At 56.5% G+C, this 27,851-nt stretch overlaps 3 protein-coding genes across 3 annotated transcripts; all 3 read right to left on the bottom strand.

The window, feature by feature from the left end:
* Nucleotides 1–333: 333 nt before the first annotated feature.
* On the bottom strand, nt 334–3,841 carry HOXB7 (homeobox B7). The gene is made up of 2 exons (XM_021704075.2): nt 3,320–3,841; nt 334–1,154 (listed from the first exon to the last, which is right to left on the bottom strand). Exons 1-2 carry the CDS (start codon nt 3,717–3,719, stop codon nt 901–903), a joined length of 654 nt encoding a protein of 217 aa, XP_021559750.1. The 5' UTR covers nt 3,720–3,841; the 3' UTR covers nt 334–900.
* A 2,121-nt stretch (nt 3,842–5,962) lies between these two features.
* Nucleotides 5,963–7,613, bottom strand: HOXB8 (homeobox B8). Its single transcript, XM_021704073.1, has 2 exons — nt 7,190–7,613; nt 5,963–6,270 (listed from the first exon to the last, which is right to left on the bottom strand). Exons 1-2 carry the CDS (start codon nt 7,611–7,613, stop codon nt 5,963–5,965), a joined length of 732 nt encoding a protein of 243 aa, XP_021559748.1.
* Nucleotides 7,614–15,893: 8,280 nt separating this feature from the next.
* HOXB9 (homeobox B9) lies at nt 15,894–19,308 on the bottom strand. Its single transcript, XM_021704121.1, has 2 exons — nt 18,792–19,308; nt 15,894–16,129 (listed from the first exon to the last, which is right to left on the bottom strand). The coding sequence occupies exons 1-2, from the start codon at nt 19,306–19,308 to the stop codon at nt 15,894–15,896; spliced, it is 753 nt and encodes a 250-aa protein (XP_021559796.1).
* Between the last annotated feature and the right edge of the window lie 8,543 nt (nt 19,309–27,851).

The following is a 27,851-nucleotide window of genomic DNA, read 5'->3' as shown; positions in this document are numbered from 1 at the left end:
ATGGACATATGAATATGGGGTCTTTAGTTGTGACTGTAGGTGACAATGTATAGATTTACTTATGTGTGACGTCAGCCTGTAAATATGTGTGATTTGTGCATTTGGGTATGTCAGTGTGTGTAAAAGAATGTAAAGGGAGGTGCGTGTGTCCTATCGGGATTCACTTGTTGACAGCCCCCAGAGCCAGGAGCACCAGGAAAAAGAGCAGACCCCAGCACAGACAGAAATGACTAGCAGCAGAAGTTGGAGCCAAGGGGCTCAGGGATGCATGGCTCACCCTGTCCCCCCACCCTCAGCTTTAGGGAAACACAGAAAATAGGTCATCTGTTCGTTTTTAAATTGTGTTTTATTTCTCCATCCTTCAGGTACACATACAATGTAAAGAGGCTCACAGGGGCTAGCGGGAGCAAGGAGCAGGCCAGGTGCACAGAGGCGACACTTGAGCTAGTCGGTGGGTCCATGGGGCTCCCTAAGGCCCCTTCAGTCCGCTACTGGGAAGGAGGGGGGCTCAGGAGGACAGGGAACCACACACGTTAGTCCAGACCCACAGACCACAAAGACAGCATCAAAGAAAGGGGCTTACAAAACAGCAAGATTTTACAAAGACCTTACAGTAGCGACATAGAAAAGGGGAGGCAGAAAAGCTACAGAACAGGTAGGTGATTTTCTTCCCATATCGTACAAAACAAACCCGCCGGACTTTTCTGTAGGTAGTATTCTTTGTCAGTGTTAAGAAACCAAAATTTCACGTCTCTCCTTAAAAAAATTTTTAAACTGCTTTCCACTACTTAAATAGTTTTCCCCCTCCCTATTTAATTTGAGTTTCCTGGTTCAGTTCTCAGAGCTGGGCTTCCCCCTCTCTCCCTTTCTGGCTCTCTTCCTCTGCCCTTTCTCCGGCTCTCACTCTTCCTCGTCCTCCTCCACCTCGGCCTTGTCCTGGCCTGTGGCCCCAGGGCCCGCGGTCTTGTTCTCCTTTTTCCATTTCATGCGCCGGTTCTGGAACCAGATCTTGATCTGTCTTTCCGTGAGGCAGAGCGCGTGCGCGATCTCGATGCGCCGCCGCCGCGTCAGGTAGCGATTGTAGTGAAACTCCTTCTCCAGCTCTAGGGTCTGGTAGCGGGTGTAGGTCTGGCGGCCTCGCTTTCGGTCAGTCCCTGCGCACAGTATTTAAAGGAGAATAATGAGTGCGTGTGGGAAAAGCCATGAGAGTGCCCATCTCCCTCTCAGACCCTTAGGTTTGGGGTCAGTGGGTGGCAGAGCCCATTTCCCCTCTAAACCAAATTCTTACTTTCCATACCCCAGCGTGTGCCTTCCCTCTTCCCTCAACGTTCCTAGAGGCCTCCTGAGGCAAACGTCCCCATTTGCCACCCAGAAAGTCTTCCAGCCTAGGGCTTCTGAACCCAAGATTTAACCAGCTGGCTTTTGAAGGCCCTGCACCGGAGGGGTGTATGTGGTATAGAAGGAAGGTTAATCTTCCCATCACCCTTGAGACCAGGCACCCTAAGACTCCCCCTTTTGGATACGACTCTGATGGTCTTTAGGGTAAGAGGCAATGGAAACCATGCAAGTGGAGTGTGGGGCTCTAGGCCTGGCTTGAGTGCTTTTCCAAAAAGAAAAGGAAACAAAGGAAGCTCACAGACCCAGTCTCTCTCTCTCTCTCTCTCTCTCTCTCTCTCTCACACACACACACACACACATACACACACGAAGAGCCTGTTGTGGAATGAGGAGGAGGTGAGAATTTGCAGATTTCCTGGGAGCCTGGAGTTGGCCTGACAGCAGGGGCCCTCTGATGACTTTTTCCAGTGAGTGGCTCAGGTTCAGACAGGGCCAGGCTGTCCTGCCTGCCCACCTGCCCAGACAACCCAGTTTTCCAAATCAATCTTTGGGCCTCCAGGAAGGCACAGGGGAGACAGCAGCCTGGCTTGGGGTGGAACATGAAGTATCTGGGAAGTGGGGACTGAAGGGCAGAGGAGAGCTTTCCAGGTTAGGCCGAAACCCTAAGGAGCCTTGGGGGAGGTTGTACTGGGGGAGGTGCTGGTACCAGCCCTCCTGGGAAGTAGACATGGGAGGAGAGCCTAGGGGCCCTAATTTCAAGTCAGATAAAAGCCAAGCTGAAATGTTTACGAGCAGAAAAATTGGGGCTTTGATAAACCAACTGGAAAGGCAGTTGAATTATGGAGCAGGTAATGGGGACCGTGACCACCAATACTGATGGTGTAAGAGCTGGGCCTTTTCTGACTGGACTGGGGAGCCTCTGACCACAAGTCTTGGGCCTTCTGAACCTTGGAGTTGGCCCCTGAATTCAGGGCAGCACGAAGAAAGATGTCTGGTTCAGGCTAGTCAGGAGACCCCACAGAGCCTGGGTCCCTTGGGGCTCCTGCAGCAGCTGGCTCAGTGGCCTGCACTCTCTAACTCGTGATCTGGCTCCATGCAGTCCTAGTCCCTCCCCAAAGAGGACATTCACCCTTCTGGAACAATACCTGCAAACTTGCTGGCCAGTTCTCCAGGGGGTACTTAGGCGCCTAGGAAGGGCACCTGAGGAAGCCTGCTGTACTCCTATGAGGCTTCTGACCCTTTCTCTAGTTCTGCTTCCCCCTTCCCAAGTTCACTGGGGGGTCAGGAGCCTCATCTCTCTTGGCCTCAACCCCCCTCTCTCCACCTGCCTCTCTGGCTCTGTGTTCCTGGCTGGATCTTCATCTCTTCTCATACCCCCTCCTCCCGCCAAGCCTCTAGAGCCCACCTCTAATTGTCCAGAAGGGAATAATGGGGGAGCGGGGTTGGCTGGGAAGGAAGGGGGAGGGGAGAATTGCTCTGCGCCGCGGGCCCCCTCCCCCAGACCTCCAAGCTGGGGCTGGGGGACACACCCAGAGCTGAGATCCCCGGCGGGGGAAGGGAGAAGGGAGGGGGGAGACCCTAATGGCTATTCTCTGCAAACCCCAGCCTTCCTCCACAAGACAAACGGCCTCGTCTCCAGCCCGTGCCGGCGCGGCTGATAAATATTTAAAGCTAAAAGGCCGGGAGGAAAGGTGGGGGGCGGGCGGGGGGCTCGGAGCGCCACGGCGTCGGCGGAGAAAGATCCGCCGAGGGAGCAGAAGGAGCCTGAGAGCACCGAGCAAAAATGGGGGTGGGGTGGGGGTGGGGGTGGGGGTGGGGGCGGTGCGCCGGGTTGCGGCCGAGGGGCTGCCGCGTCCCCAGGGCCGACCTCCTACCGGGGGCACTCTGGACGCGGAAAGGAGCACTTGGCCGGGAAGGGGGCGCCTTCCGGGGAATGTGGCCGGGCCACTGCGGCTCGGGATGGCTCGGTGCGCGGCGTTACCTGAGCTTCGCATCCAGGGGTAGATCCGGAAGTTACTCTCGGCCGCCAAGTCCGAGTCCCTCTGCTCCTTGGCGCCCGCCGCCTTGGCGGAGTCGCCGGGACACACCCCGGAGAGGTTCTGCTCAAAGGGCGCGCAGTGCATGTTGAAGGAACTCGGCTCGAGCCCGTAGCCGGCCGCGTAGACGCCGGCTGCACTCTGGCCCGCCATGCCCCCCCCGCCGGGGTACAAGCCCTGCATCGAGGCGGCGAAGGAAGCGCCCGAACCCGCTCCATAGCCCGGGCGCTGGGGGTTGGAAGCAAACGCACAAGAAGTTTGTTCAGGGAAGGCTCCGGTAGCGAAAACCGAACTTGCGGCTGGATATTTAGAAAATAAAGCATTCGCATAATACAATGAACTCATAATTTGGCCGGATGATTTGTAGGCAGGGACGTTTTAGTGTCGGTTTTACGAGATTCCTTGATATATTACAGAATTAGAGTCCAGATTTACACCAAAAAGGACCCCCTTTTTCCTCTCCGGACCACGTGACCCCGCCCACGTGACGTCCCCTCCGCCAATGGCCGGGCGGCCTCCCTACGGCTCCCGGTAATGTGGAAAAAATTGTGTGGCGTTGGATTTATAAAATATGATCAATAATGAATGGGAAAGCCAAGCCCTGTGGATTGGGGCTGGAGGCTCAAGGGCCGCTGTCGACCCCCTTGGGCTGGAGGCAGCTTGCAGGCGAGATTTGGGGAGGAAGGGATTGAGTAGAAGGGAAAATAAATAACCTCCGAGCGATCCGTGTTGTCACCCCCCCCCCACCTCCCCAGCCCGTTACCCAACGAGAAACAAATGCAGAGATTGCCCGCAACTGGGTGGGTGGGGGCAGGTCAGGTCTTTATTAATCTGGGCCAATTTCGCCTGGCTGGGCCTTTGGGGGAACTTGGTCCGGTCCTCCCGAGGTGAGGAGCGGAGGTGAGCCTGGCCTCCTGGCTCTCCCTCAGTGCCCCCAGACACACAGGCAGGGATGCAGTGAGGCTTCGTGGGTGCTCCTACAGGCGCGGGATCCAGCCCACGGGCGTTGGATGCTGCGGTTTCTGGTGGCTTAAAAAAAAAAAAAAAGTTTGAAGATAAAAAAGGAAGGGGGTGGGGTGGGTGGGAAGAGAAAGGAAGGGAGGAGGGCGGCCTGGGTATACTGCTCTCCTGGTTCCGGGAGGCGGATGCCTCAGTCGAGCGTGGCTGCCGGAGAAGCAGGGGCAGCGAAGGAAGGAAGGCGGCGAGCCACGACCTCGGAGCTGGGCGAAGGTGGCCAAGTCGTGGAGAGGGAGAGGCGGGGAAGGGCATCTCTCCTCTCCTCCTGCTCCCCCACCCACCCACCCACCCAATCCGGGAAAAATAAATATATAAGCTTGTTCAGCGGCCCTGCACTCCAGTTTTATCCACCCCTCCACACACATGCACGCACAAACAGGAGAGGGCCCACAGAAACAAAGGGGGAGTTGGAGGGGGATACAGCCACCAGCCCGGGCGCATCTCTCCAGCGTGGCCTGGGCTCCAGGGTCTCGCGCCAGCAGCCTCGGAACGCGAAGGGAGGGGGTTTCTCTGGGCTCCCCTCCCCCGTTCCTCTCTCCTCCAATCAGGCGCAGCCGCCTCCCTCACCCCCTGCGCCTCTGGGCCAAGGGACTCGCACCACCTGCTTCCAGCCCCCGCCCCCTCCTCTGGGCTGCCGGGCCTGGCGGGCGCAGGAGCCCGGTGACCGGCTCTCCCCAGCTCTGCAAGGCGCCGGGGGCAAATGAGGAGCGCGGGCCGGGCCAGTCTCGGGTTCTCGCTTGTAAACTTTATTGTAACTCTTCCGCCCTTTTCAGGCGCAGACAACAGAACAAAGTATAGAGGAACAACAAAATATATAATTAGCCCTCCCACCCCCCAATAAAGCAATTCACGGATACAGGATACATTCTCTTCACAGTAAACCTAAGAACACTTTTAACAATTGCCCACAGCGCGCATGCTAACTAAAGTAACCTCTTTTGAGAAACACTTAAGACGAAATTGCCAAACCAAAGGGGGGGGGGTTGGGAGGAAAAGAGAGAAGCAAGAGAGAAAGCCAGCGAGCTAGGGAGGGCAGCGGGGAGAGAGGGGTTGGGCGGGGGAAATGAGGACGGAGAGAGAGAGAGAAGAGAGAAGAGAGAGAAGGAGAGGGAGACAGAAAGAATTACGGCGTGAATAGGCAGTTTCATGTTGTTGGGAGAACTTAGCAGAAATCGGTACCTCGGTCATTACAAAGAAGCACGTTCAAAGGAAAAAAGACCATTGCACAAGGAGGCTTTTTACACGGGGCGGGGGCGTGGGGGGCTCAGCCAGGCCGCAGCCGCTCACCCTCGCAGGGCGAGAGAGTCCTTGCTTAGAATCCTTTTCTTTCCCCCCCTCCCCGGCCCCCAAGAGAAGGGAAGGAGATCCACGGTAGCTCACACACAGAAGCTATTACGAGATACTACCACTAGCGGGGACTGGCGCGGCGGGGGACGCTGCGGCGGGAGGCCGGGCTCCGGGCCCCGCTCGCGGGGCCAGAGCTCTCTCGGGCGGGGGCGGGCGACGGCCGTGGCGTGGTCGGGGGACCCACGGACGGAGGGCGCCGCGGCCCTGGCAGTCCCAGCTGGAGCCTACTTCTTGTCGCCCTTCTGCGCGTCGCCCTCGTCCGCCGCCTCCGGGGCCCGCTCCAGCTTCTGTTTCTCCAGCTCCTCCTGCTCGCATTTGCTGCTGGGGAACTTGTCTTTGTTGTTCTCTTTTTTCCACTTCATCCTCCGGTTCTGGAACCAGATTTTGACCTGTCTCTCTGTCAGTCCCAGCGCATGCGATACCTCGATCCGCCGCTTGCGAGTCAGATAGGGATTAAATAGGAACTCCTTCTCCAGCTCCAGGGTCTGGTAGCGGCTGTAGGTCTGTCGGCCTCGCCTGCGTCCGGCGGCTGCTGGGAAGGGGGGAAAAGGCGCGACGGGGGGGGGGGGGGGGGGGGGGGGAGGGGGCAGAGACGGAGAAGGTTGGAAGATTCGTGAACCAGCCTAAGAGACCAGTATAATAAGGGCAGGGGACCTTCTACCCCGTGCAGGGGCGGGGGCGCTGGGAGGCCGCGGTCAGCGGTCGCGGGGGGTGGTGGTGGTGGTGGTGAGGGGGATCAGACACCACTGAATCTAAGGGAGCCAGAAGGGGGGAGCCCCCTCCTCTGGTAACCAGCACCAGGGAGTTGGGTGGGGGTGGTTCAAATCTATTAAAAGTGCCATAAACTTTAGAAGGAAGGATGTGAAGGAGGGGGGGCAATAAGAATAAAAAAAAAGCCGGGATGGGGACGAATGGACCCACCTTGAAAAGCCCCCAGAGCCTCTGCCCCAGAAGAAAAGTTTCTTCAGGGTAATTAAACTATAAAGCAATTGAGAAGTGCAAAAGTTGAGCGCCCCCACTCCCACCACCCTCTCTCCACTACCCCCATAAAACAGTAAAAGGGGGGGGGAAAGGATGAGAAGAAGAAAAGTAAGGCAGGGTGAGGGGTTTATGGATTCAGGAAATGTCGCTTAGCGACCCCCCTTCAAGGGAAACAAAAAAGAAAGGAAGGGAGGGAGGGAGGGAGGGAGGGAGGGAGGGAGGGAAGAAGGAAGGAGGGAGGGAAGGAAGGAAAGAAGGAAGGAAGGAAAGGAGGAAGGAAGGGAGGAAGGAAAGGAGGAAGGGAGGAAGGAAGGGAGGAAGGAAGGAGGAAAGAAGTGGGAGGCGATCGGACCTGAGCAGGCACTTCTCCCAGGAGCTGGAGGAAATGCTCCGGGCCTGCCCGGCCCCCTGCCCGGCCTCGGGCCCTCTGGTCTCCCTTCCGCCCCCGGCCGGCCCAGACGCGAGCTCACCTTGCGGGCGCATCCAGGGGAAGAGCTGTGTGGGCGACGGGCTCTGCTCTGAACCCTCGGCCTCCTCGCCCAGGCCGCTGGCGGCCGCGAGCTTGCAGTCGGCGTACTGCACCAGGTCTGGATCCTGCGCACCAAACAGGCTCTGCCGCTGCAGCGGGTCGTAGCCGTAGAAGTTGCCCGGGTCCCCGTGGCACGCCACGGCGCACGGGTTCTGCTGGTAGGGAGCGGTGGACAGCGACGACGGCCCGTGGTAGAACTCCTGGATTTGCGACGGGTGCTGGAAGCTGCCGCCGCCGCTGGGACCGTACACCACGGTGGGTCGGCCGCCCAGGTCCTGGGCGAAGCCGCAGTCATAATAATTGGGGCGCAGGGACTCCCCGGCTTTGTATTTGGAGAACAGTGAGTTGACGAAATAAGAGCTCATTTTATTGAATTTTGAGGCGGCGGCGGCGGCGGCGGCTGTAGTTGGGGGCTGTTGGGGAGGGGGTGGGGAGGGGGAAAGGGAGGGAGAGAGAGAGAAAAAAAACGCGGATTCGCCGGCTCCTAGTCACCCTCGCCAGGAAAGGAGAGGGAAAGGGAGGAGGGGGGGAAAAAAGAAAAGAAAGAAAAGGCGAAGAAGATCTCGAAGCCGCCACACTTTTTGTGATTTCCAGGAATAGAAAAGGACAGCGAAGCCTCCAAAAGTCTAAGCTTGCATGGCAGCCGCGGCTCGCTCACCCTCCCCCCACCCCCCACCCCCCAAACAAAAATATACCGCCACTTAAAGAGGTCCTCGCTTTACATTTCGAAGAAGGGATGCCAGTTCATAAACAGTTTTCGGTGATTTACTTCCCTGCAAATGAGTTGTTTCATATTTTGCACTGTCTTTTCATGATCATTTGCATCCATTAGAGACCCCGCATCCTATTGGCTTCTCCGTACTCCTCCCGGACAGAACGCAGAGCGAGGGTGCGAGCGAGAGAGAGCGAGCGAGAGAGAGAGCTAGAGCGAGAGAGCGCCAGGGAGTGAGGAGAGAGCGGAAAAAAAAAAAAAAAAGGAGGGGAAGAAAAAAAACACCCAGGGAGAGCGAGGGGGAGAGGGGGAGAGAGGGGGAGAGGGAGAGGGGGTGAGAGAGAGAATGAATACGGATTAAATCTGTTTAACTACCTACATTAATGAGATATCTCTTGCCTCACAACAAATCAAATACCTTCGCAGACCACCCCCAAAGACTGATGTGGGGGAGTCACAGAAAAAAAACACGCACACACACATACACAACGCGCCAGGCGTAGGCACGCTGTTAATTTCGCGATTTTAACGAGGCAGTTGGAGTCTTTTTAAATGTCAGGGTCGCTTCGGAAAAATGTAAAAGAACACGGTTTAATTGCGCCGAGTTTTAAAAGGTCCTATAAATGTAATTGGTATTTTAATACAAGTTATCAAATCATACAGCTTCCTCTCCTAAACATATTTTCAAACAAACGAGGTAGTCATATTTAAGGCTTTAATGATCAATTTCCTTATTATTGATAAACGTTTAACTATCGTGTGGAGGGAATTGGCTGGGTAACCGGCCCCCAAAAAACGGCTGTAAACTCTTTAACAAACTATAAAACGCAATAAAGCCCGAGTCTGTTGTTGTTTATGCCGCAGCGCATAAAAGCTGTTAGCATTTTACGAGTTCTTTCCTCTACAGCTATAAAACTGCAGCTTCGAACGCCCTGCCGCCCGACTGCAGCGCGGTGGGGGTGACGAAGCCGAAATGAGAACGATTATGGGTTTTTTCGGCGCAAACGGTGACTTTTCTGAGATTTCACCTCCTTCAGCTGGGGCCAGCACCTGCCCCTACCTACCCCCCCCCCCGGAGCCCCCAAACCACCTCCTCTCTGCTCCACCCAGGCCACGCACCCACTCTCCCTCATTCAACAAACAAGCAGGATTTTCTCTGGAGAAGGGGTCCCGCAGGGCATGAGGAGGGACCAGGAGGGGGGAAAGAAACTTTCTGCTTAATGGGCAGTGGTGAAGCAGGGAGCAAAGTTCGCCCAGCAACCGCCAAATCCGCAGCTGTGCACAACCTCCTTGGCCTGGAGAAAGTGCTGGGATGGAGAGGAGGGTCTCCAGTCAGCGCTTTGGGGGACCAACTTTGTGAGATGGGAGAGGGGCCTGGTGCCACTGGCAGGATGACACCCAGCTGGGCTGTCCCACTCCTGCACCCAGGCCTTGGGACCTACTAACCAAGTTCAACTGGCTCCCCAACCTTCCAGCCCAGCCCTCCACACCTTCTGCGGCACCCTAGGGTGAGGGGGCACCACCGAGCCCATGAGCACATCAAAGGGAGGGAAGGGCCACGGAGGCCGCTGCGGGACACTGAGGCCCAGGTGCTTGGTTTGAGGCTTGCGTTCCTGTCCTCTCCTCTGCTCTAGGTAGAGGCTGCAGAGTGTATGTATGGGGCGGGGAAACTTGTAGCTTTCAGCGACCTTTGAGCCATCATCACTACCTAAACTGACCTTGGGGTAGAGGGGATTTGGATGCAGCAAGGCCACAGAGTCCCCATTTTCTCTCCTCTCCCCTTGGGGAGCCTGTAGTTAAACCCAACTCTCTCTCCAGACCTGGGGACCTGGGGCCTGAGGCACAGCCTAGAAGGCCCAGCTGCGTGGGCACCACCCCCTCCTGCCTTTGCCTTCCCCAGCCTGTCTGGCCTACGGAGGGTGGTGGCCAGGTTCTCGAAGGCGCCAGTCCCAGGGTTCCAACCAATGGCTTCCTGAATCGGCTCACTGGCCAAGGAATGGAAAGAAAGAAGGGAAGGAGAGAGAGGGAGAAAGAAGGAAAATTTCTAGTAACAAAGGTAGAGGCTTCACAAATACATTCAAGCCATTGTTTATTCACCAGAGAGTGGTTTGCTTTTGGAAGGGTGCTTTGGGGGGGGGGATCCCATTTACCCCAACCTTTGTAAAAAATGAAACCATCAGCTTTTTCCAAGGGGAAGTTCCCAGTAGAGCCACTTGGTCCTTCAAAAGTGAATCGGGAGAATGGGAGAGGGGCTGAAAGGGAACAGAGAAGAGGCGGGGAGAGAACTTGGATTTTCAGTGCGAGGCTGAGGGGGTGGTGAGGCAGCTGGAAGGCAGAGGTAAGTTGTTGCCGAAGAGAACATTTTTATCAAGTGCGGGGGATTTTATGGTCATGATTTGAGGACTCACCGGTGAGGGAGAAATTCAATGGCTTGTTCTAAATCATCCCTACACCGTGCCAGAAATTCCTGATGGAAGGAAAATGTTTCTATTATAAGAAAAAACAAGAAAGAGCGAGGAGATAATTTATAAACACCCAACGGAGCGCAGATTTATTAGAGAAACTCAAGTTGAGAAACTCCGCTTGCCTCTTTGCACCAGGTCCTGGGGGAAGAGAAGAGAGACCGCGGCGGGGCTAATTTTAAGGAGGGGGCTGTGTGTTTCTCAGGCAGGTTTGTCCGGATGGGGGACACGGATCAGGCTGGGCCGGGAGGAGATGGGAGATTTGGAATTAAAAGGGTTATGGGCACGGGTCTCAGAAGGAAAATTGCCCGAGTCCAGGCCTCCAGCTGCTAAATTGCGAAAGGACCCTTGTCCCCTAGGTTTGCCGGGGCCGCGGCGCACGGAGCCTGAGCTCCCACCTGGAAACCACGGAACGCGGCGAGAATCGGGCTCCTGCTTCCTGCCGCCGTGCCTTCTCCCACATCCATCCGGCAAACGCACACTTTTTGGGCTGCCCAACTTGGGGCGCGCAGAACAACCGAGAAAACATACGAGACCTCCCCGCGCCTCGCGGTCCTGGGGAGCCCCTGCCCCGCGCCTGGCTCACCCGGCGCGCGCCCAGCCCCGGACGCGTACAAAGGCTCTGAAGCCTCTGTCCGTGCTGATCCGCTCCGCCCGCTTTGGGCACCTCCGAATCCCCACCAAAGCCGGAGATCCATTCCACCCCCCCCAAGGTGTACCCCACACACCGCGGGCTGGCTCACCCGGTTCCCTCTGCTGCTGATCCCGTTTCGGGGCAGCTTCCTCTCCATCCGACCTTCTTCTGCCCGCTCGACCCTTTCACCTGACCTGCTCACCCGCATCCGCAGATATTCCTCTAACCCCCCTCCCGGAAAATCTCATTTTTCCGAACTAATTCTCCTCTTTTATTTTGCCCATTTTTCTTTTATTATTATTATTATTACTATTCCCCGTTTTCATGCATTTGTTGCCCCACCGACCACAGAAACTGGGTGAGAAGCACTGAGACCTCCTCCTGGGGAAAACTCAGAAAATTGACCATTGGGGGGGACGCAATACGCTATATCTGAAATCTATAAAACGGGGGGAACGGCCGTAATGAACCCTATATTTTTATTACGCGCAAATTATTCATGACTTTCGGTAGCGCTCAGTTCACAGACTCAGGGCCGACCAAGGTGCGATGTGCAGCCGCCAGAGTCCGCAGCCTTCGCTCCGGGGATTTTCGCGTGGAGCAAGGGTGCCATCTAGCGGCCGTCCTGAGAAAAGGCGCCGCCGCCGCCGCCACCGGTTCGGCCAGTTTCTCCGGAGAGCCAGCCACCGAGGCGACAAGCGCGAGAAACTTTCATTATTAGCAGAAAAGGGGGAGGGAAACGAGAGCAGGCGAGAGAAAAGACATCGGAAATCAGGGAATGGCTCATGAAATTGTGCAGATAAGCTAAAAAAAAAAAAAAGGCGAGGGGGGTAGGGAGGGAAAAAAGAAACCATAAGCTTTTTTCCTCTCGTACTGACCCCCGCCCCCCAGCAAGCCCCTAATTTCTGGCGGAGACCGCCAGGCAGTGCGCCCTTTACGGCCCGTAAAAGGGGGGAGCCGAGCACTTTTCAAACCCAACACGATTGTTTCAAATTCTGAGGAGAAACAATTGGGCTTTTTTTGCGGGGCGGGGCGGGGGGGGTGAAGAAGAGGCCTGGGAGGGTGGGAGGGGGCTGTAAAAGGATCAAGAGGCTGCCCGCGCCCAGACGTCTGGCCCCGCCGGACCCGTGTGTGTGTGTGTGTGTGTGTGTGTGTGTGTGTGCGCGCGCGCGCGCGCGTGTGCACAGGGGGCTTCTCGTTTACGACGCCCGATTCTGGAGGGGGTGTGAAGAACAAAGAGAAGAGTCCGAATTGCGTTCTCTGAAGCTTGTGTGACAACAAAGTGTTCTTCCCTCCCCAGTCCCCCTTCTCCCCTCTTTGCCCCCTGGGCGCCCCCCCCCCAACCCCAAGCCCCGCGGGCCGGGACGGGGGAGGGGGGGGGCTCCGGAGCCTGGCCCACCCGTTCGCCCGCCAGCCCCAGAGCCCAGGCCCAGCTGCGGCTCTTTCAGCTCCGGAGTTTCCCCTCACTGTTTGCTTTGCTGCTGTTTAGTTTCTTAACCTTCAGAAATTTATACGCTATAAACTTTTATAGCGGTCATATTCTTTTATTGCTGCGCACACGGCACTGAATTCCTCTCCCGGCTTCTCCGTCTCGCACTCTCGCGGTCTCCCTCTCTGAATCTCTCGCTCTCTTTTATGACAACAGATTTCCCCATCTCCGGCTTCCCAGCCTCCGCATCTTCGCCTTTGTTTGTCTTTCAAGAAGCCACCCCGGGCTCGGGACGCAGACGCCGCCGGAGGCTTCCCCGGGAGGCCTCGGGCCCCCTGCCCCGCCGCTCTCCGTCCGGTTCCAGCCGCGCCTTTGCGTTCCTTCTCGGCGGAAGCTTGCCTGCTCGGCTCACCCTCCGCGCCCGCTCGCTCCAGGGCGCCCAGGATGGGGAGGGAGCCTAGTCTACACAAGCTCTAAAGCGAGATTCATTTTATAACCCGAATGGAACCCTCCTCGGAGGACCGTACCCAGGGCCGTACCCAGGAGCTTCGCTTCCTCCTGCCTTTGGCTATCTGTCCGATTATATCTTTCGTTCGCTGGAGAGGGGTAGGCCTGGCCTTTTCGCTTCCAGGCGCCTCTCGCTCGGGCCATGCTTTGTCCCCACCTCTCCCCCAACCCTCGGGGGCTCGGCGGGCTGCAGCGCCGCTGAGATGGGCCTGGCGGGAGGCTCCGGCGGCCGGCCGGCACCCCAGCGCCAGCCGGGCGGGCAGAAGCCCAATCCGAACGCCTGGCTGAGACGGGCAAGGCCACGGGGAGCAGCGATCTTCCTAAGAGGCTCTGGAGGGGATACCACGGTCTGATGGGGACAGAAAGGTGCCTCTGGCAACCACATTTAGTTTTGGGGTCCGACTGGGGAGTGATTTTTTTTCCCCCTCTGGAGACACTTCTGTTGCATTCCCAATCTCCTCTCCCTGCCTATCTATGGGAGCTGCCTGCCCAGGCCTCTCCCCTTACCAAACCACCCGCTTTCCACCAAGGCTGCTACCCTGTGGCTCAAATCCGAGCCTCAGATTCCAGGTGGGGGCCAGAACCCTCAGAGGTTCACTCCTTTTGAGCGGAAGGAAGGACAGCCTGGTCTTCCTAAGGCCTCTATCTAGGCCCAGTAGCCCGGCTGCAGGGAATGGGTGAAGGAAGTTAGTGCCCAAACCAAGGTGATGTTCTCGGGCAGCTGAGAGAGGAACTGCTTCCAGCAGTGGCAGGGCAGGCCTTGCCTTCCCTCTGGCTCTGGAGTTGGTAGGGAGGTCTCCAGTGCCACTTTGGAGGAAGATATTGCTCACTGCAGACGAGACCCGTCTCCAAACCACTCATCTTTCCTTCCATCCCCCTCCGGTCTCCCAGCTCTCCTGCTGGAAGGCTCTTGCTCACTTTAAGCAGAGGTCTTGGGACCTTGGGTCCAGACCAGTTCTCAGCTCCACCAGGAAGCCTGCTCTGCAAGGTCTAAGGAGACACCTCTTGGGCCCGGGAGTCTCTGTTTTTTCCAAGCTGCCCTCTTGGAACTAGGACCTCTACCTCTGGCCAGGTGAGGAGAGCCAACACAGAATGAGACACAAGGAGAGATTTATTTTCTAGAGTGATATATATTTTTTTTGTTCTTTTTCTTGTTTTTGTTTTTTTTTCTTCTTCCAAAACAAACAATCAGAGCTCTAGGCCCCTTGCCCTCCCCGTTCCCACCCACAACCCTCCCATATAAGCGACAACTGAAAACAGACGAGACGATCACCCCCAAAGAAATCACAAAACACAGCACAATTTCACGACAGCCACCGACAAAGCAAAAAAAGTTCTACTGGAATGTCCCCTTGCAGGGTCGGGAGAAGCAGGAGCAAGAAGAGTTCATGGAATTGAAGGGGACTGGACAGATGGGGGAGCAGGGGGGAAGAAGGGAAGCAGAGAGTAAGCTTCGGGCGATGCTTAGGTGCGATCTCGCCTCTTTCCTTTGCACGCGGGACCGCGTTGCCCAGAAGTGCGCGCAGCAGCCGAGCAGACCGCCATCCAGGCCCGAGTTGCGGGAGGCAAAGGCCGGCGCCGGGGCAGGTCTCGTTCTGCGCTGGGGCAGGCAGCCGCCGAGCCTCCGGCTCCTCCGCTTGGGTCGAGAGGTGGGCAGGATGGGGAGGAATGCGCCAGGCTCCTCGCGCCGGAGCCTTTGCTCCTCCCGGTCCTCCACAAGTTATCCCGGAAGGGAGCTTGGGAATCGATTCACAATAAATTCTCAATAGGACTCTCCCGACCTGGCTTTCCTGCCTCTAGTAGGGTTGAGCTAGCAGGGGATGGAGGGTGGATGGGGGGGGGGGGCGGTTTTCTACAAGGGGCGGTTTGACTCGCTGGTGCAAGGTGGATTTGGCCGAACAGAGTTGATTTCAGAACTGGGGAGGATGTGGAAGGATGCAGGGCCGGTGGAGAGCAAGAGAAGCTACAGTCTCTGTCAAGCGGGGCACAGATGAACGGACAGACGACATTGTCAAGGCTTACGACCCACGATTTGACCTCCTTTTGTTGGAAGGAGAGGAAAACAACATGCAGAATTAAACATTTCCTGCAACAAAATGTGTGTGTGTGGAACACCTTCATAAGTCCTAGGATACCTTCATAAGACCACTGCTGCCTTTCCTTGCCCCTTCTAGCCCCCCAGCTTGGGGGCTGAGTTTACCCCCATTTGCCCTTGGGTCCAGAGGGGGTACAGTTGGGGATTCCATAGAGATGGTATTGTGATACTGAGCCCTTTGGGCTACAGAGCCTCATTCAGGAATGTGTCTCTAGACATCTTCTTGATGTGTTACTTGTGCCAAAGGTAAAATCTGGGCTTGCTGGTGGTCTGAGGGCTGTTCTGCCAGATTTAGGGTGCGATGGTCTGAATTTGGGGTGTCACTTCATTGAGTGTTGGCTGTGAGCTCTCCCCGTTATTACTGTGGGCTCCAGGCTTTATGTATGTGGGCTTCTTTTGGGCTGTATGCAGTTGGAGTGTCCCTGGGTGACTTTGGGGTGGGTGCAGGTAGGGGGTGGAGATAGGTAGGCTGGAAGTGAGGGCCTGGGGCTTCCCAGAAAAATTAAGGGGATTGCTAGGGGGGCTTGACTAGGGTCTCTCTTTCCTTGTGGCCCATCACCTTGTTAGAAGCCAACTACATGTCTACCTTCTAAATCAACAAAACTTCCTTCTGAGGCTCAGGGAGAAGAGAAGGACAGGTAAAAGGGCAAAGGAAAGGAGATGCTCTAGATGCAGAAAAGGACTTGGAGGAGAAAGACTCCCTTCCCCATTCATTTGAATACATCCCAGACAGCACTGGCCCTGTAGCCATCACTTATAAATACGCGTGAGATGGGGAAGGGGCGGGGAGGGCTGGGGGGGGGTCTTCACTCTTTGCCCTGTTCCTTATTCATTTTCTTCATTTTCATCCGCCGGTTCTGAAACCAGATTTTGACTTGTCTCTCACTCAGATTGAGGAGTCTGGCCACTTCGTGCCTACGGTCCCTGGTGAGGTACATATTGAACAGAAATTCCTTCTCTAGCTCCAGCGTCTGGTATTTGGTGTAGGGACAGCGCTTTTTCCGGGAAGAGCGAGCGTGCAGCCAGTTGGCGGAGGGGTTGGCTGAAAGAGAAGCAGCGATAGAATCAAAGAAAGGAAGGGGGGATGAAAGGCCCCCATGTTCTCCTTCCAAAAGGACGTACCCCTGGCCTGCACTCCCCATCTTGCATTGCAGAGAAGGGACCTGGGCCTTCAAGTTCCCAGAAGGCGTCCCAGAGATGGGCCAGGAGTTGCTATTGACACCTTCAGGTGAGAGTTACTTGGACAGAGTGGAGCTAAACATGTACCAGGCTTCTCAGCATTTCCAAAGCTTTGCCTGCCTCCGGTCCTCTCTCAATCTCTTTCTCCACTTGGGTCCCCACTGGTCAGGACTCAGGTCAAAGCCCAACATGGCTAAAGCACCCCCCCCACACACAAACACACTGGCATCACCAGACTAACCAGAGGTGGTTGACCTGGAGGGTCCTGGCCTTGGGTCTGGGGGCGTTAGAGGAGGGTTGGGCTGGGGGAGAGCGGCTTCTATTCAGCCACAGCCGAGAAACCTCCTGGCGCTCCAGCCCAGTCAGAGTGCACCCTGCCTTAATCACAAGCTTGCATCCCTTGGCCACATGGCAGCAGGCATGTGTGTCTGTAGATAACTTGTCCCCCCCCCCCCCACGCACACACCGCAAACATGGGTCTGCACTTAGAGACGCAAACATCCAGCACACTCCAATTCACATGCAACCCAATTGCAACCATTTATCAACTCCAGCCTGTGGACAAGGGAGCGCCAGGGGCTCACAGATAACTTATGGTTGCAATAGTCTCTCCTTTTCCGCTCCTGCTCAGCTCGCAGTTTGGTTAAAGCAAGTTCAGGGAAATTGGGAAGCAAGATTGCTCCAGTCCCAAGGTGGGGAGCCATGGATGATGTGGGGGTAACAGAAAGCCCTTCACAGCACACCTAACTCCAACTGGTTCCATGTGAGGAAGAGCAGAGAAAGGGGTAATTGAGTGGGGGGCGGGGAGAGGAAACAAAAATATATACAGGCTTGTCTCCTTTACCGTCTCTCTCCCTACCCTCCTGAACTCAGAAAAGTTGCCAAATAAAGCAGACCCAATTAAAAATAACAGCCACCCTTTGCTAGATTCTTCTCCCCAAATGAAAAGCACTGAATATATTTTTTAAAAATAATCTGGTTCCTCCTACACTAAGTACCGTGTCTTACCAATTTGCAGTGCTATTTCCTTAATGTGATTGCCTGGGATGGGACCCGCAGCCGCATTAAATATGAAAGAGGAAAAAAACTGTTAATAATTGATCCTAGCCAAACCACGGCCTTGCAGTAATGGGCTTTCCAGGCAGAGTTTGGGGCTTTGGGGTGGGGGGTCTGTTTGGGTGTGAGCCGGGAGGTTTTGGGAAGAGCCTGTGTTACCCAAACGCTAGTTCTGGTTCTTAACCCCGGCTGGCTGGAGGAGGTAGCACCCTGCAGGGACCTCAGGGGAGTGGGACAGCCCTCTATCCTCCAGCAGACGAGGACGCCCCAAAGGGCCTGTGGGCCACTATGTTGATGGGAAATCTGGCAGGGCAAGCAGAGACGAAAAAAATCTGACCCTCGCTCCCCCAAAAGAGTAAGGGGTGAGGACTTGTTCCGGCCAGCCTGGGGGTTATTGTTTGGAGCTAAGAGCCCCCAACCAATTTGCCTTTCTCAGCCTTACAAACGAAAAATATGAGACTCACCCCCACCCCCACATCCAGCCAGCAGCACCTCCTGGAAATTAGCCAGACTTGGGTTCCTGGCGGGGGTGCTTCTGGAGGAGTGGGAGATGAGGAGTAACTACCATCGGAGGGTAAAGTTCTCCGCCTTTCCGCAAGCCTCTCTTCCCACCCCCCCACCCTTCCTCTCCCCAGGGTCCCTTCGGGATCTCTCCTTCTCCACTCTGGCTGTCGGCCCCGAAGTTCAGAAGCGATTCCCGGACTCCCCGAGAGGCGGACAGCTCCGGCTGGGGCTAGGGAGCCCCGCGGCGCGCAGCGGGGGCTGCAGAAAAGGAAGCTGCAACCCGGGCGAGGATGCCAAGGAGGGGAGGGGGCGGCCGGAGGGAAGGCTCCCGGGGAGGGGCCGGCGCATTCGGGGAGGGGGCTCAGTCACCGGGTCCTGGGCTTCCCCGCCCCTCCCGGCGCCGGCTGCGGACAGTGAGCGGCTACTGCGCGAGATCTGCTAGGAACGATCCTCCGCCAAGCTGTTGCATCGCAAATAAAATCCTAATGAGCCCCCTCCCACTTCCCCTTGGCCGGCTTTTACGGTCTGCGCGTGGCGCGGGGAGTTCTGCCAGCCGCGCGGCCCTGGGCAGCCCCGCGCGGGCTCCCGGCCTCGCTGGCCGCCGCCCGGTCCCCGGCCCCGCCAGCCCCTCTCCCCGGCCGGCGGTCGTCAGCCTCCTCCCCGGGCTCTGAGCCCGAGGCCCGGGGGAGTGGGGGAAGGGAGGCCGAGAGAGCAGCGAGGCGGTGCCTGCGCCCCAGTTCCCCTCCCGGACGCGGAGCCGTGGGGGCGGCGCTCCTCCAGCGGCCTGTCTGCCCTTCGGGGACACCCCGCTTGCTTGCCTCCTTGCTCCCTCTTCCCTCCTCCCCCGCTCGCTCTCCGGCCACCGCCGCGGTCTCCCTTCACATTGTCCGCAGTTTATTGCCTCTCCCCTCCCCTCCCCCTCGCCTGGCCTTCGGCCTGGTATTTCCTCACTTTTTATAACTTACTTTGATCCGGCCTCTCTTTGTCCTCGCTTCCTTCGCAAATTTTATTGTCCCCGTAGCCGGGTCTTTGATTAGACAGGACGGCCTCCCTGCCCGCCGAAGTTTCCAAACTGTACTCGGGCGTGCCCTGTTTGAGCAGCTCCCCAGGCGCGCCCAGCAGCGGCTCCGCCTTCACCGCCGCCTGGCCCTGCCCCGGAGCAGCTTCGCCGCGCGGCGCCGGCTCCAGCCAGGTGCGGAGGTACCTGCTCTCGGCCGGCGGGACGCCCTGGGGCTGCAGGTAGGGGTGGTAGACGGACGGCAGGCTTGCGGACGCGTGCGGGCTCAGCGGCGCCCAGGAGGCGCCGAACACCGGCGCTTTGGGCTGGAAGCTGCACGAGGGGAACTCCAGGTGCTCCGCGTGGCCCGGCTGCCGGGGGCTCGCGTACTGGCCGGAAGGAAACTTGGCTGGAGGAGCGTCCTCACTCTCGTGACTTATGATCGAGTCGACATAATAGCTGCTAAGCGTCCCAGAAATGGACATTCTCAGACATTATCCGGGCGCTCGCAGGGGGAAGGGAAGCGCTCGCGCGGCGGCGCCCAAGCAGGGAGAGGTGGCACCCAGACCGGTGTGAGGGCTTTCGGACGCGACCCCCCCAGCCCCCCACCCTCCCACCCCCACCCCCTGCTCAACTTCTCAGCCAACAAAGTACAGTGGAGCAGCCCGGCTCAGCGCTCCTTGCAAAATGATTGGTCAAAGTTTTTCCGACTGCCTGATAAAGCGTCAGCTCCAACATAAATCAATCGGGCGAGGGGGCTGCGCTCTCGCTGTCATCCGTCCGCACCGCATTCCATATCGAGGATGGATTGTTTTATGCTGATGCAATGTGCTATCACGTCAGGGCTCCGGCGGCCACGTAACCTCAGCCCGAGCTGCCGGCCGCCCGCCCGCCCGCCCGCGCCCCCCCCCCCCTTTTGCAGGAAGGGGGGTTGTTCTCGACATGGGGCGGCGGGGGCGGAGGAGAGGCGGAGGGAAAGCAGCGGGCTGCCTCGGGAGGGATGCAGGCTGTGGAGCCCTCTCCCCAGGCGGGTCCGGGAGGAAGCGAGAGCGAGCTGGGCAGAGGGAGGGAGAGAGCCAGCCTGGGGCGCAGACCGAGAGGCCCACAGCATAATTAAAGAGGAGGTGGTCCTCTCCGCCCCCCCCCAAAGCACTGCCACTCCACCCCGCAGGCCTCGTTTCCTCTCCTCTGTCCCCTTGACACAAGATGTTTATTAAACAGCGGTGCAGCGGCAATCCATTGGAGATGAAGTAAAGGGGATGGGGGAGAAGTTGGGGAGGGTTATAGGGCGTTATCCGCTTTGGAGGGTTCTCTGTGACTATGTTGGGAGGTTTACAGGCCTGGGAGCTTCTCCTGACACCTCCGTAGCTGAGAGAGGAGACAGGGGAATCAAAGGGGGTGCGTGTCCAATGATCTGGTCCTAAAATTTAGCTATCCTAAAATCAGAACCTACATGAGGTTGAAGGTATTCAGCAGGCTCTGGAAAGTTGAGCCTCTAAAAGAGTTTAATACAACTAGCCAAAGCTCCTTTAAATTTCTAGAGCCTCTTTCTGGCCCTGCTCAGAGGGAAGTATGGGGTTCCGGGGGTGGGGGCATAGCCATGACTCCTTCCCTTCCCTGGTAACTGCCCAGGCCCTTAAAATTGCCCGTTGGGGGAGCTGAATGTGAGAAAGGGTTAAGGGAACTTCCCTAAAGTGTCAGCAGAGCAGAGGTATGGGCAGGGGTCCCATGGTTATCTCCCCTGACACCCAGGGAAGAAGGGGACCAGTGAGTTTTTGCCTCTTCTGGATGGCTCCTCTCGCCCGGCATTGCCGTCCTGATAGATTTCCAAATATCGGTGTTAGGTACCAGTGTAGACAGAGAGCCTGCGGGTCAGTCTCCCGACCACCCGTCGCCTTCCCTCCTATGAACTCTGGCTGGAGCTTTCAGATAGCCCGTTTTATTGGTATCTACTATGCGGCCCTGCGCTGGGACTCCCCTGGGGCCACCGGCTGGCTTCCTGGCTCATCTCCCAGCCGCTGTTCCTCCAGCTTCTGCCCTGGGTACAGTCGCTTCTTGTGATGTAGGCACACAGGGAGGCACAGCCCCTGGACAGACCCGATTCTCCTCCGGGTGGGTTTAGGAGCAGGCTGGGGCGGGTTTTCTCAGCATTGCCGGGCCCTGGGCCCTCAACCGATAGGCTGTCCCCAGCCCTGTCCTTTTAACAAAAGTGGGGCCATTCTAATTTGAGGTTTTATCTTTTTGGCCATGTACCCCTCTGCCGTGCAGAAGGCTGCGGATCACCTCTGTGCACACACACAGACACACTCCCGCCCACTCTTCTTTTCCAAATGAAGCCATCTCGTGTCATTACGTGTGAAATACGAGGGTGAAGCGCCATATTTCTTCACATTACGGCGATTTCAAAATGATTTTTTAAAGATCAATGCCAGCGCCCAGCCGGCCCCCTCCTCTTCCACCCCAGCTCTCCGAGGGCGACAGCCCAGCAGACCGGGAACCAAACGGCGTGAAGATCTGCTCTTTCTATGGGACCCAAGTGGGGAAACAAAAATCCGATGCAAATTCTTCTAAGTAGCGGTTGGACGCTTGGGAAAGTCCAGGGAGCTCCCCGGACTCAACAGCGAGAAAGCTGCGCGCAGAGCGAATGAATCACAGTTAAGGCAAAGCACCTGTTCTCGATTTGCCAGATGTATGGAGTCTGCTGTTGGCTTTACCTGTAATAAATATATTCTTCAAAGAAAAAAAAACCCTCTCCTGCCGTAAATAATGGTGTTATGAAGCATGAAGGGCTGAGTATATGACTTTCTGTAGTATATAAATTAGGGCCCAAAAGGCCATATGGACTGTGGGCAGGGCCTTTTTTATTTATAGAAAAGCCACAGCGCTGGGCTGTTCTTAAGACCCAGGCCGTGCAGGCGCTGGGCTCTGACTGCTGCCCTTCTGGTTCCCATTCCCGGCCCAGACTTTGATGCTGCCTCTCTTTGCAATAAGAGAAGTCCAGAGGGACACTTAGTTTAGGGAAGAAGTTAGAGGATGAACATTTGGGCTCAGGACTTGTGCCCCACAAGGGTGGAGAGTCCCAGCAGACGGGGGGCTAAGTTTGTGAGTTGCTGTCTGTATGGGGAGTTGCTCCTAAGCCCTGGTAGCTCCCAGGTACTGGGTAAGGAGGAGACCCAGGCCTCTTTCCTGAGACCAGAGCTTCGCCTTTGCTCATAAAACTGGAGGGTGGGGACAATTTCAAAATGACAGGTTTTGAGGTCTCTGTCTTCTCAGGATAGGGAACTCTGGAGCGAAGGGAATGAGCAAGCACCCACGCCCTGGACCCTTCACCCCAGCTCTCTTCCCTCCAGGTGGGGATGCAGATGCATCAAGCAATAGTCCCACCCTAGCCAGGCTTTCTAGAAAACACTGCTGCCCCAAACTGGAGCTCAACTCCAGCTCAGGGAAAGGGTTAAAGTGTCAGCTGGGAGGAAGCCCCTTGTCTGGGTGCTCTGAGGGTCTGTGGATGCCCTGAGAACCTTGTTTCCTCTCCCAAACAATGGTACCCACCGTGGAGGAGGGAGGCAAACAGGATTGCTGCCCCCGGAGTCCAGCTTCTAAAGATGCTTAATAGAGAGGTTGCTTGAGTGGGGGGATCACTTTGTCCGGAGAGCAAACTGCTCCCCACCCCACCCTAGATCCTAAAGAGAAAGAAGGAAAACCTTGCCTTCCCTCGCAGCCTCTAGCCATTCCCAGCACAGGAGCTGCGCCTGAACACAGCTAGGGCCAGGAACTGGTGGCTCATAGAAGGGCAGGCAGGGGAGAGCTGCAACCCTGGGCCACACTGAGGCCCAGAGCAGCCAAGAGCGAGGCCGAGGTGGGGAGAGCAGAGGCCGAGCCTGGCCAGGACCAGCCCAGCCGGTGAGTGCCCGTGTTACAGGGGTGACTTTTGGAAAGATTCTTGTCAATAAGGAGAGAGAGAAAATCTAGACAGAGGGAAGGAAAAGAGAGAAAGAAAAACAAAAAGAAAAACAATAAATGGGAAAAGGGGGAAAGTTTGTGTTTAAACTTTGATAACTGATAAGCTAAGCTGAAATTTATGCATGTTGTATTTGGATAGACGTGTGTGTTCTGTAGGTATATTTCAAATCAATATTTATTTATGGGGACCCAGTGTGCAAAAGTGCTGTGCTCTATGCTGTGTAGAGACTATGTAATAAATAAATATGCCCAACTATAATACTGGATGTGCTTGGGCACTCATATAGAAGATCCAATGGTGCATATGTGGATGCGTGTATAACCCCTGTGAATGATGTGGGTTTACAAGTCTGTTCATATAAGAAGATCTATTACCCAAAAATTGTTGCATACATTTTTATAACAATCACACACCTATGGAAAGGGCGAAAACTTGAGTATTCATGTACTTGAATTTTGGCTATAAAACATTATCTGATTAGGAAGCTTTGTTTGAAAATCTGCTGACTTGATATTTAAGCAAAATATTTACCGTATCCTCAAACAAACGCATGTAACTTAAATCTGAATTCTTTTACAACTTTCTCCTAAAATAATTCTCTGGAAGGTAAAGGAAATGACTCGAATTGGCCCAGGAGAGGTCATGAAATTTTGTGACTTTTTGGTTTGACCATGACATCCTTTACTGCGTATCTCACCCAAAAGTGCAGGGACAGTGTGCATCGTGTGATGCCTATTTCATGGTAGTGATGGGCATAAGAATCAAGGCACCATACTTGTGCACAAGTGTGTCCCTCACAAGTGTGAATCTGGCCAGTGGGCAAAGATGAGTGCAATGTGAAAGCCCTCAGGTAACTGCAGGGGTCATACACAGCACTGCTGTCTCCAATGAAATTAGAAAGGTCCCCACGTCTATGTCCCCAACCACCCGGGGATATTTCTTCTGACCCAGAACCAGAGTCCAGACCCACTCTGAGAAAGAAAGAGGTGTGGGGATGCTTGCTGTGGTGGTGGTGGGGGGGGGGTTGGGGGAAGAAACCCTGGTCCCCAGAACCTTCAGCCTTTATCCAAACCAGCCTCTAAAATGGATCACATCGAATCTACACCCAAGGGTTCAAACCTCAGTGCTTCCAAAGCCTCCAGGTGGGGATTTTAATTGTAAAGTAACGAAATCTCCTGCCAAATCTCCCTCCCAGGATGTCAGAGGTGAAAGGAGGAACGGAGAGGTCAGCAGCCCAAGCAGACCTCGGGAATCTTCTTACCAACTCTCAGCCATCAGGGACATGGAAGGCAGTGGGGGTGGCTGGCTCTTTGGGAGGGGGCATCTAGGAGGCCAAACGGGGAGGGCGGCAGGCGGGGCGGAAAGGAGCTGAGCAGGTAGAAGGTTATTACGGAATTGCTTCCATAAAACCTGTGGCTGTTGTAAAACTCTCTGCTTTCCAAAGACTTTATTTCCTCTTTTCTCTCTAACATCCCCCTTTTTTCTTTTTACAGCACTGTTCCTGGGAGGGGGTGGCCAAGAGACACCAGGGATGGAAGACAGTCAGGCTCCAGGATCCTGGTGGCTGGGCAGGTTTGTGAGAGGCCCAGAGAGAAGTAAGGTAAGGCAGTAAGATGCTCCAGACCACCTTCACCCAGGCTGGAGGACAAGAAAATGTCAAGGAACAGCGTTGTTGGCCTTTGCCCACCAGGACAGTGGATTGAAGGCTGCATTTCTTCCAGGGCTGGGGGTGGGTCTCCCAAGGGCCCTTCCACTCCCAGCAGATGCCCCTTGTTCAGAGATCACCCCCCCTCCCAGGTCAGCTTGGCGCCGGAGTCCCATCCGGTCGGGGCCTCTTTCCCAGCCCCTTTCCACATTTCCTCTGCCTCAAGCAGGGGGGAAAAGTTTGGGAACAAAAGTTAGCTTATGCTTTGGACCGTCCCCCTCCTTCCTCCAGTGCTTCCAGTTTTTCCTTTCCTGGGCAGAGAGCCAGCAGCCTCGAATGGGTTGGGGTCAAAGAGGGTATCACAGCTTTGCCCCTGCCCCCCCATACCCCCACCCCGTTCCATCTCCTGTCAGTCCATAAGTCTGGAATGAAGGGCCCAACAGCCGGGGCTCCTCTGTAGCAGGCAAGCCAGGCCCCTCTCTCAGTGGGTGGCCCTTGGGACCCAGGTAAACCTGCAGTCCAGCCCCAGGGTCTATGGGGAAGCCTTGGCCACTTTGTGGGGAAGGAGCTGAGGGATTGGGAAAGGTAGGACTTTTTCTGACCCACTTCTGCCCCACTAGGCAGCCCTAAGAAGGACCCTGGAGGCCCACACGCTGAGGCGACATGGGATCCTGATATTTCCTTTTCAGAATGGGACATACTGAGTCCTCTTCAAGGACCTGAAGTTTCCTGTTGAAGTGGAGTCCTGTCCCCCCTCCAATGGTTACAAAGACCTCAAGGACCCCCCCCCCCCGTATCTCTTGAAATCAAGCATTTTGCCAAATTGGAGAGACTTACTCTGGAAAATCTAAATGTAGACAGGAGCCCAAGATCCCAAGGCAGAAAGCTTGAAACGCAACAACCATTTTCTTTGGCTCTGCGGAACAGCCCAGCAAGGTGCCTCTGGTGAGTGGTACGCTCCCCATTCCCCCTTTCCCTCCCAACGCACACTGAAAAGATACAGAAGTGTAAAGACACCCTAGTAACTTCCCAGATCTCTCCTCTGGGGGAACATCCTTGCCGCTTCTGGGTGAGGGACCTCAAACCTCGTCACCACTTCGCAAGGTGATACACTAACCCTGACTCTGCTTCCCTCCCCAGCTCCCCACTCCTCCAGCTAAGCGAGGAGCAGTAACTGCCGTGAGTCGGGTGGTTTAATGTCGTTGTGTTCAGAAATCCAGGCCCAACAACATGAAACTACCTAATTCACTCAGCAGTTCCAGTTCACGCTCCAGGTCAAGGGCTCCCTGAGGGCAGGCCCCTGCAGCCATTTTGTGCGCCCAAGCGGCTGGCCCTCTAACTCCATTTTCCGCCAAGACTTCCCCAACAGAACCCAGTTGCTAGTAAACAACATGTCCAAAGACCTGGAGGCAGGACTCCAGGAAAAACCACTCTGGAGCTGGGCCTGGCAGCTCAGATTCCAGGGACTTTTGCTCTCTTCCAGGAGCCCTGGTGGATGGGGACCCTAGGCCCAGCGCCAGGCCTGGGCAAGGCCTCGCCAATACACCTGCCTGGTCCCCGCCTCTCGGCCTCCGTCTCTGCAGCTGGAGGTCTCCACAGATAAGATTTCTCACCTTCAGATTGTAATCAAGGTGCGTCTACACTCGCCGGAGGGCTAGTGCCTGTATTCCAGGGTCACTCAGGGCAGCTCTGAGAGGCCAAAGCCCTGCTTTGCGACTGCAGTATAGACAGAGAGTGGAGGGGAGTGCTGAGAAAGTGTCTGCAGGAGACACAGACGGAAAAGCCTAGTGTGAGAAAGTACCAGGAAAACTAGGGAGCAAACAGAAGAATATGACTGGCAGGGGAAGCGGGCTGACCTGAGGAGTCGCTGTGAAGTCGCCCTGCCAGAAACGTCTTGGGGGGAGGGGCGGGGGGGGGCTGGCTCTGCAGAGGCTGAGCTGTCGCAGGTAAGACCGTCCGTTCCGAATTCATAAACGAACCTGAGGGGCTGAGGACTCAGATTGGGACGCAGAGAGCAAGTTTGCATCTTCCTTCCTGACCTTCAGCCTGGGCCCTTCTCTCCCCGCCCCCACCGATGTCCCCTCCTGCCACCTCTCCCCACTCCAGACACCCGCAGCGTCGCAGGTGCTCACGCACACACCCCGCAGCGGCCGGGCGGCCCGGCGGGCCGAGGCGGCGAACTCACCTGGGCGGCGGCGGCGGCGGCGGCGTGGGAGCGGCCGTCGGAAGGTGCGGAAGGTGCGCAGCCAGAGGCCTGTCCCCGTCCGGGCCCGGCTCCCTCCCGCCCCGGCCCCGGAGGCGAGGGTCCGAGTGGCCACGTGTCCGGCGGGGAAGTCCGAGGGAGCGCAGGAGTCTGCCTGGCCGCCCGCTCCCCCTCCCGGGTATAAATCTTGGGGACCGGAAACAGAATAAAACTTCACCGTGTTGATGAACTTCAAATGGTTTACATCCCCTCCTGTCCTGAAAAGAAACACGGCCAGGGGTCGGGGGGCGGGTTAAAAGGAAGGGGGAACAAATTTACGAGCCGCAGAAGCAGCCGCCTCGGCCCCTTTCTTTCGCCCGAGGGGACTGCGTCCGCGTGGAGAGAAGCAGCCTCGGCCGCCGGCCGCCGGCCCCCGGGACTTTGCCTCGGCCGTGCCCGCCGCCGGGACTCTTCTCGCGGGACTCGCCAGGGCGGCGGCCAGGCCCGGAGGCCACCGCCTGGCCTGACGACTCACCGAGCCCCCACGCACAGCCTCGGCCCGGCTCCAGAGCCGAGTTAGACGCCGCGTCCTTCCTGCTACCGCCCGGGCTCTGCCCGCCACGCCTTGTGGCCTCCGGTCTTTGCATCTTTCCGCCGAAAGCGGGTTTTTTTTGCTTTTTCTTTCTGCGTCTCTAGCTGCCCGACCTTTGCCCTGCCCCACCCCTGTATGGCCAGGTACTTGCTGGAAGGGGAGAAAGGGTCAGAAGGCCTAAAGGGGCTGAGCGGGGCAGGGGCTCCCAGAGGAGAAACCGAGAGGCTGCTCTTTCCTGAGTGGAGGTGACGGCCAGCGCTGAGGAGCGTCCAGATTGGCCTCTGCCGAGAGGGCGGCCACCGGCTCCCGTCCGGCTCCTTCAAAGCCTCCAAGTCAGACAAAAACCTCTGCCCGCACCTCCACTGCCCTCTCCATAGTTCTCTTCTGCTCTGGACCGTTTGTTGTCGTTGCTCTTGTTTTGTTTCTGTCCTTGTTTTGGGTTTTTTGTTGTTTTTGTTTTTGTTTTTACCAAACTTTGTGGAATCCGTATTTGGAATCGCTATCAGGCCGTTGTGAATCAAAACCAAGGAAAATCCCTTTTGGCTGTGGGCTCCAGATAATTGGGAGTGTAGCTGTTGATTTCCTGCTCACTTTGTCTGCTGGAGGGGCCTGAGTAGTGCACTTCTGAGTGGGAGAGCAAAGGAATTG

This window comes from Neomonachus schauinslandi, chromosome 15, assembly GCF_002201575.2.
Source record: "Neomonachus schauinslandi chromosome 15, ASM220157v2, whole genome shotgun sequence".
In the NCBI taxonomy this organism is placed as follows: domain Eukaryota; kingdom Metazoa; phylum Chordata; class Mammalia; order Carnivora; family Phocidae; genus Neomonachus; species Neomonachus schauinslandi.
This window is presented reverse-complemented; position numbering and strand designations above follow the sequence as displayed.